The sequence below is a fragment of the Ictalurus furcatus genome, chromosome 13 (assembly GCF_023375685.1).
Source record: "Ictalurus furcatus strain D&B chromosome 13, Billie_1.0, whole genome shotgun sequence".
Lineage (NCBI taxonomy): Eukaryota > Metazoa > Chordata > Actinopteri > Siluriformes > Ictaluridae > Ictalurus > Ictalurus furcatus.
This window is the reverse complement of record NC_071267.1, coordinates 28,911,523-28,920,702: the sequence shown is the minus strand read 5'-3', so window position 1 is coordinate 28,920,702 and position 9,180 is coordinate 28,911,523. Positions and strand designations below refer to the sequence as shown.

At 38.8% G+C, this 9,180-nt stretch overlaps 1 protein-coding gene across 1 annotated transcript; it reads left to right on the top strand.

Annotated features, from left to right (window-relative positions):
* The first annotated feature begins 3,522 nt into the window (after positions 1 to 3,522).
* On the top strand, positions 3,523 to 9,180 carry LOC128616841 (interferon-induced very large GTPase 1-like). Its single transcript, XM_053639677.1, has 2 exons — positions 3,523 to 3,940; positions 4,177 to 9,180. The coding sequence occupies exons 1-2, from the start codon at positions 3,899 to 3,901 to the stop codon at positions 8,929 to 8,931; spliced, it is 4,797 nt and encodes a 1,598-aa protein (XP_053495652.1). The 5' UTR covers positions 3,523 to 3,898; the 3' UTR covers positions 8,932 to 9,180.

Here is a 9,180-nt window from a genome sequence, read left to right as displayed (position 1 = left end):
TGGAACACAGGGAGAACATGTGAAGCCCCACAGTAACCCAAGATTAGGATCTAATCCATAACCCTAGAGACAATGTCTCTGCAGTACTGTCCTTCTGTAAGTGAAAATTAAATAACCTAATAATTAATCTAATGAATCAAATAATGAATATAATTATATACTTAAAGTCTGAAGGGTTTGATTTCTAAAATAGGTATGACATTTATAAAAATAAAAAAAAACATAAATAAAAGCACACAAAGTTAAAACAAGTAAAAAAACAAACAACTGATTCCTCTATATTCAATATCACTACATTAAATGGGTTTCTTTTTGAGTCTGGTTCCTCAGAGTTTCTTCCTCATGTCCTCTCAGGGTTTTTTTCTCTCCATGGTAACCTGTGGGTTGCTCATTTGGGATAAATTTAAATCTATATCTAGATTTCTGTAAAGCTGCTTTGTGTCAACCTCCATTGTTAAAATTTATATAAATAAAATGGAGTAGTCCAATTCTCAAAATAAGGAGTTCATTGGGAGCAATACAGTATACAGTACCTTTATATATGGTGTATTTTTGGCCTTTATAATATGGGAAAATCCAGGCAACTTAGACCTCAGAAAGCATTTTGTGGACCTCCACAAGTCCACTTCCACCCTAGGAGCATGTTTCAATATAGTACTACACTATAGATATTAGTAATACTGCTATTTAGTACAATATGAGATTTGGGACACTGATATGACAAAACATAACAAGTCAAGCCTTTTGTGAGATAAAAACATTGACGGTAATACGTTAATTTCAGAAGGTAATCTCTGTAGATTGACTCAACACGCCCAGGTATGATTCATACCTGGTGATTCATACTGCTTATATTTCCTCATTTGTAAGTTGCTTTGCATAAAGTGTCTGCTAAATGAATAAATGTAATTGTAAATGAAATTAAGACACACAGGTGGATCCCTCCTCCTTTTACAGTGCAATATATAGTGTGTCACCACTCCACATCGTATTGCATACATCACCACGGGAAAACGAGATTCTCTTTGTCAGACATCTTTAGGTAAGTAATTTCAAACAATTTACACTGGGTGAAATAAGTATTGAAGGCGTCAACATTTTTTTCAATAAATATATTTCCAATGAGGTTATCCAAATCCGCAAATATAAAGAATTCACAACATTAAAGTCTATAAAAAAATTTACGTGTAATAAAGTGGAATAACACGGGAAAAAAGTATTGAACACGCTAGGAAAAAGCAGTTCTCCAGGGCAAGGTAAGGCAAGAAACCAACTGAAATCCATAAGTAATTACACCCCCTATCTGTGTAAATGAATATCAGCTGGTTTAGTAAATTAATGTTCTATAAAAAGGCTTTTCGTTACCAAGGTGTCACACAAGACACATCTCATGATGGGTAAAAGCAAAGAGCTCTCCCAAGACCTTCACAACCTTATTGTTGCAAAACCTATTGATGGAATCAGATACAGACGTATTTCAAAACTTCTGAATCCTCCAGTAAGCACCATTGGGGCCGTTATCCAAAAGTGGAAGCAACATCACTCCGTCATCAACTGGCCATGCGCAGGAGCTCCTCGTAAGATTTCTGACCAGGGAGTCAGAAGAATAGTCAGAAGAGTAGCCCAAGAACCAAGGACCAAGAGCTCCAGAAACACTTGGAGGCAGCAGGTACCATCGTCACAGAGAAAACAATAGGCGATGCACTCCACTGCTCACACTCACCCCGCAAGACTCCATTACTAAAGAAAAGGTATGTCGAAGCTCGGTTAAAGTTTGCTACAACTCATTTGGACAAGCCTATGAAATACTGGGAGAGTGTAGTCTGGTCAGACGAGAGCAAAATTGAACTTTTTGTTGTGATACTACACACCATGTTTGGAGAAGAAATGGCACTGCACATCACCCTAAAAACACTACACCAACAGTGAAGTTTGGAGGTGAAACATCATGGTGTAGGGCTGTTTTTCATCACATGGTACTGGCAGACTTCAAATAACTGAAGGAATGATGAATGGAGATCTTTACCGGGAGATTCTTGAAAAGAATCTTGAAATCTTGAAAACAAGAACATTCTGGAGGAGGTAGATGTATCATTGTCAAATTCTATAACCAAGAAACACCTTCATGAATGTAAATAGAGACGGTTTACCTCAAGATGCAAACCATTGGTAACACTCAAGAACAGAAATGCCAGATTAGACTTTGCTAATAAAAGTCTTAAATAAATAAATAAACAAAAAAAGAAGAAAAGAAAAAAGCCTGCCAAGTTCTGATGCAATGGGAAGAGAAGTGTATGGAGAAGAAAAGGAAGGGCTGATGTTCCAAAGCTTACCACATCATCTGTCAAACATGGTGGAGTAGTTGTTATAGTATTGGAATGTATGGCTGTCAGTAGAACTGGGTCAACGGTGTTTATTGATGATGTGACTGCTGAAAGAAGGAGCAGGATGAAGTCTGAAGTGTATAGATCTATACTTTCTGTTCAGATTCAGTCAAATGCAGCAAAACTGATAGGATAGCGCTTCACGGTACAGATGGATAACGACCCAAAACATACAGTGAAAGCAAACCAAGAGGTTCTTAAGGAAAATAAATTAAATGTTCTTAAATGTCCAAGTCAGTCACCTGACCCCATCCCAATTAAGCTGCTTTTCACTTCCTGAAGACAAAACAGAAGGCAGAAAGACCCACAAACAGGCAGCAACCGAACACAGCTGCAGTAAAAGCCTGGCAAAGCATCTCAAGGGAGGACACTCAGCATTTGTTGATGTCCATTTCAGGCAAGACTCTGCAGAGGATTTACGGTTGGCTGTGTCTCAGGTGGTAGAGCGGGATGTCCACTAATCATTGGCGGTTAGATTCCCGGCCCACATGACTCCACATGCCGAAGTGTCCTTAGGCAAGACACTGAACCCCAAGTTGCTCCCAATGGCAAGTGAGAGCCTTGCATGCAGCTCAGCTACCATTGCGGTGTGTGAGTCTGAATGGGTGAATGAGATACAGTGTTAAGCGCCTTGGATAAAAGTGTGCCATTTACCAATTACATCCAAGTATTAAAAATAATCCTAATATTTATGATTATGTTAGTTTGTCCAATTACTTTTGAGCTGACGAAAATGGAGAGACTCTGTAAAATAATGGCTGTAATTCTTAAACAGGTAATGCAGTATTTTTGTTAAACCCCTTGAATTAAAGCTGAAAGTCGACACTTCAATCACATCTTGATTTCTTAATTTCTTCACCACTGGGGTGGTGTACAGAGGCAACATTATATAAATCTTGCTGCTGTCCAAATACTTATGGACCTGACTGTTTTGACAATAATTGACAGTATATTACACAAACATACAGCAGTACTCAGTAAAAAGTATAGCAATTACACTAAATATACTACAGATGAAGAGACTATAGTTATTTACTTTAAATTTATTCCACTGGAAACTTTGCTGCCAATAAATGATTACAAATTTTACAGTATTAATTTACAGTGAGCCCAAAAACAAATTTTAAGGGCCATGGCTAGTGTGGTGAAAGGTGTTAATACAATTACTGGGACCTTCTTTAACAAGACAGGTTAGTGTAGTATAGGGATGTCAATGTGATGGGATGCCGTGCCCTGATCATTTCACTGACCGATTTACTTTCGCACAAAAAAATAGTCCACCTCCTATTCATATCTGCATTTGTATTTGTTTAGAAAGAATTATCTGTTCATTTGGGATAATGTACATTCAAGTGACCCTCTTCATTCTTTTTTACTCTGACAGTTGGGAATGCAAGCTGAGTGCTGACTAGTGGTGCCAAAAGATTATTATTACTCTCAGCATGCTAGAAAGCAGTCTGTCCAAAACTATGCTGAGACCAAGACATTCACTGGACTAAACCCAACAGAACCAGATGGAAAGCGACACTGAAACACAGAGACGAGTTCGTACTCAGGTTGTGTATATTCTCAGATTTTTTCTTTACATTTATATTTACATTTATTCATTTAGAAGACACTTTTATCCAAAGCGACTTACAAATGAGAAAATACAAGCAAAAGAAAAATATGTTTAAAAATATGTTAAAAAATATGTTACTATAAGAATATGTAGCATGTGGAGAAAAAGAACATCCAGTTTATTATTTTACATGATGGTGATATTTTGCTTTATTTTGTATGTTTTTTTCAGGAGGGAGAATTAAACTCAGTAGAAAAGCTGTTGCGTAGACTTGGCCTTGAGAATAAACACAAAGACAAACTTACCAGTGCACACTTTCTTGAAATATCCAAATCCATTTTACTGTACAAGGAGCCCAGTAGAGAGAATGAACTGGTAAATGTTTTCATGCAACATCTTTTGACAGGAGATTACACAGCGAGATACATCTCTGTCAAAAATGAAACAAACATACAAAACTCTCAGACTAGAGCTAATGAAGATGCCTTTGCTGCTCTTTTAAAAAAGCCTAATGTAAACAGTGAAAGAAAACAGGACCGGATTCACCCAATCGATGTTCAGATGGCGGTGTTCCTTTGTGCAGATGATTTTCTTCGTCAGATCATGGTGACTAAACTGGCACAGTGTCAGTATGCGATCCTCCTGCTGGTACCCAATCCCTTTAGCAGGAAAATTGAATTTCCTCTCTGGACAATGCGTCAAATCAGCAAGAGCTGGAAGTTGACTGATGCTTCAGGAAAAATCATCAGCAAGACCCTGCCTGTTTACAAAGCAGAAACTCCGATGGTGGCATTCTTCAGGCTTGGGTCAGTTTCCTCATCCAAGTCTCAGCTTATCAACAACCTGATTAATGAGAAGCACAACACATTTTTCCACAGAAACTGTCCAGGCAGCAGCAGAAACCGTCTACTGATGGATGGAGTGGTGGAGATCGCTTGGTACTGTCCATCTGGGAAAAGCTCTGATTATTTCACTGAATGTGTTGCGTTCTGCAATCTTCATGGTGATTCCAGCACAGCTGTAACTCAGAGAGAGATACTTACTACCATGGCCTCTGTAAATGTTTTACTTTTGCCTAAGATTGATGAGGATGATAATAATATGAGAATTGTACAGGAGTTTTGTAAGTCACAAACTGCTCTTATTGTTGTACTTACTGATGAAGAGAACGGTAATGAAGACGCTGTGTGTGAGATTGGTAGAGCAAAATACAGAGTGGGACTGAAGGGTATAAATAAGTCTGAGGTGTCTGTTCTGCTCAGAGATGTGATCAAGAAGTGTCTCTCAGAAAAACATATGACCTTTAACCTCAAAAAAATTACGTGCATCTCAAAGGTCTGTGTGGATGAGCACAATGAGGCCTGTCAGAGAGGAAAGGAAGCTGCTCAAAATATAATGGGTTTTCTAGATGGAAAAGATCCACTGACAGTAAAAGAGGAATACCTGCCCTGCCAGGGAAAACTGTGGCACGACTGGTGCCAAAAGAGAAAAGATTTACGGCAACTTCAAAGTAACAATATAGAAATGGAGCTCAGCAAAAAGCAAACTGAAATGAAGGAAATAAGATTGAAACAGCAGGAACATGGCTTCAGTGAACTCATGGGGTTATTTGTTGGATGTTTAAACTCTCTGTCAGACAGTGAGAGAAAGTATTTCCTCACATGGACTGGAATTTACCTGGATGAGTTCACTTCAAAGAAACTCTCTGGTATCCAGAAAGAATATCACCAAAAATGGACAAATGTGTTGGCCTTGAAAAAAAACCATGACAGAGCTGAAGGACAAACAAATCTGGACAAATTGAAGACTGAACAATCAAACTTAGAAAAATTATCACAAGAACTGAATGCTGTCAGCTTTGGCTTGGAGCACATGATGAGAGAGATGGGCCAGATTTATGAAGCCTCAGTCTCTGAAGAAAAGAGCAATACATGGAGAGAAGATGGAAACTTGTCTTCCCTGCCTAAACTTGTAGCTGAACTCATGATATCTGGGCACCCGATGGAGCTGATGGATGGTGATACAGCTTATGTTCCTCTAACCTGGGTTTCAGCTGTTTTGGATGAAGTCATCATGAAACTGGGAGACCAGAGAGTTTTTGTGCTGTCAGTTTTGGGAATTCAGAGCTCTGGGAAATCCACCATCTTGAATGCCATGTTTGGGCTCCAGTTTGCAGTCAGTGCAGGCAGATGCACCAGAGGAGCCTTTATGCAGCTCGTTAGAGTTTCTGAGGACATGAAGGAAGACCTGAAGTTTGACTACATTTTGGTTGTTGATACTGAAGGTCTCCGATCTTCAGAGCTGTCTGGAAACAAAATCCACCATGATAATGAACTTTCCACATTTGTGGTAGGATTAGGAAATATGACTTTAATTAACATCTATGGAGAGAACATTACTGAGATGCAGGAAATACTTCAGATAGTTGTTCATGCATTCCTGAGGATGAAGAAAGTCAGACTTAACCCCAGCTGCATGTTTGTGCATCAGAATGTTTCTGATATTGCAGCTAAAGAAAAAATCATGGATGGAAGGAGACACTTGCAGGAAACACTGGATAAAATGACTAAACTAGCAGCTAAAGATGAAGACTTCTATGTGGAAAATTTCACTGACATCATTGCATTTGATGTAGAGCGTGATGTAAAGTATTTTGCACAGCTCTGGGAGGGTTCTCCACCAATGGCACCATCAAACCCATGCTACAGCGAGAACATTCAGGAACTAAAGGGAGATATCCTCTCTCACGCAGCAGCTACAAATAACCTGAAATTATCACAGTTTCAAAATCGTGTGAAAGACCTGTGGAATGCTCTACTGCATGAAAATTTTGTGTTTAGTTTTAAGAATGCACAAGAGATATCAGTCTACAGGAAACTGGAGCAGGAGTATGGGAAATGGACCTGGAGTCTGAGGAGTGCCATGATGACTGTGGAAGATAAAATGCTTAACAAAGCAGCCAGTGGAATCATACAAACAGTTCAGAGGAGAGATTTCAAAGACGAGATGGCAGGAACCCTAAAGAATCTCCAAAAGGAATTTAACCATTATTTTGAAGAACACAATGAAAAGGAAACGCTGATTCAGTGGAAATGTAAATTTGAGACACAAATCCAGCACCTCCATGATGATCTAATAGAGGAAGCAAAGAGAAAAGTGGATGACAGCATTCAGCAGAAAAGCATTACACAAAACCTTGATAAGCAACGTGTGAACTACGAGAAGATACTCTTTGAAAAGAGTAAAGAACTTGCTTTAAAACTTAAAGGAAATGTTAACAACAAAACACATGCAAGTGAGGAATTTGATTCAATGTGGGGAACATGGGTCTCTGAATTATCTGAACAAGCTCCAGAAATCACAGATCTTAACATCTCAAAGGACATCACTGAAGTCCTGGGAGAGGTCTACAAACATGACTTGGTTCCAAATCGAAAGCATTCTTCAGAGTATAAACGTATTGGAGAAGTCAGTGATTACAGTAGATATGTTTCAACTAACAAGAACATGTTGAAAAAGTATTTATTTTTATTTTGGTATGAAGGTTCTCTTACACCAGAGATAAACAAATCAATACGTGATCTAATTATTAAGGTCAATGAACAAACCAAAAAAAAGGTGGAGTCATTTCCATTCTCAGCACAGGGTTACAATTCACATTACATTCAATCCATTGCACTTGGTGTCAAAACCCAGCTGCATGAATTTGAAGCACAGTTAAAGAAAGATCTAAACTTATCTGAAGTTGCCTCCGTCTTTAACCAAGATTTCTATGTAGATCTCTCACTTTATGTGTGTCACCAGTCAAAAGAACGCATCTCAGAGCTTCACAGGAAATTCAAAGAAGCAAATGATCCACTTATTTATTTTGAAAAGAAAAGGGCTGAGTACTTTAACATCTTTCAGAAATACTGGGAGGGAGCAACATCAGCAGCTATACTTGGAGACCAGGTTTGCAGTAAACTGAAAGAAGCGATTCTGCAGAATGTCTACAACATGATCTCTACATTTGTGTGTGGACAGATGAGAGGGAAGCCACCATTTAATGGGAACAGAGCTGATCTGGAAAAACACATTCTGAAGTCTTTGGCAGAGCAGAAAGGCAATAAGGATGAGAAGTTTAATAAATACTTAACATACATGAACCAACCTAGGGCTCACTTTGAAGATTTCATCAAGGCCAAGGTTAAAGAGTTCATGGCAGCTGAAAACCCTGCAGCAGTTTCTGCCATTAAAATACATATTGACCACAAACAGAGAAGAGTCATAAGTGCTACAAAAATGGCAACAGATAAAGTGAAAGAAGTCCGTGGGGATGCAAATCAGTGGCTGGAGTTTTTTTCCAACAGCCTTGTAGATGAGTTAGGAGATACCAGAGTTCACTTGTGTGATGAAGAGTGTAAGGATTGTGTTGAATATGATGTTCTTGTGAAAGCTATAGAGAAAGAACTCTCCGCTGTTGTTGAAGAGTTAAAGAAAAGCCTCAGTAAGATTTCAGACTTCTCCATGGAGAAGTTCAGAGAAAGACCTGATGATACTCTAATCAAACACTTCTGTGGGTGCTGCTGGGAGCAGTGTCCTTTCTGTGGAGCCGTCTGTACCAACAGCCAAAATGACCATCCTGGAGATCACCATGCTGATTTCCATCGCACATCTGGAATGAATGGAATGTATTACAGGGGCACAACAGAATTCTTCATCGACTTTTGCACAACAGCTGTGGCAAGTGACAAGTGTTTTTACTCATCCAGTGAATCTAGGGCTAGTTTTCGTTTTAAAAAGTACAAGAAAGCAGGTGGGAAGTATGAGAAATGGAACATCTCTACTGATTTGTCTGAGCTGGCTTACTGGAAATGGTTTGTTTGTGAATTTCAGGAAAATCTTGAAAAGCACCATAACAAAGAGTTTTATGGTAAAGGGGAGATTCCTGATAATTGGAAAAATTATAAACAGTCAGATGCTGTTGAAAGTTTAGAAATATGGTAATACATCCATTCTGGCACTTTTCTGTGCTTTCTGACAACCCATGGTATAAAACATCTGTATCTGATGGAAGAGCAGCCACAGTCCAGCTTACCCTGATGAGAAAGCTGAAGCCACATCCACATATGAAAATACTGCACTCTGCAACACATTCATGCTCTTCAGCTTCAAGATCAAATTCTAGCTATATGTACTAGCATCACAGTCCCTGCTAGTTCATTTAACAAGACAGCAGTTTTCAGTTACTTTAAT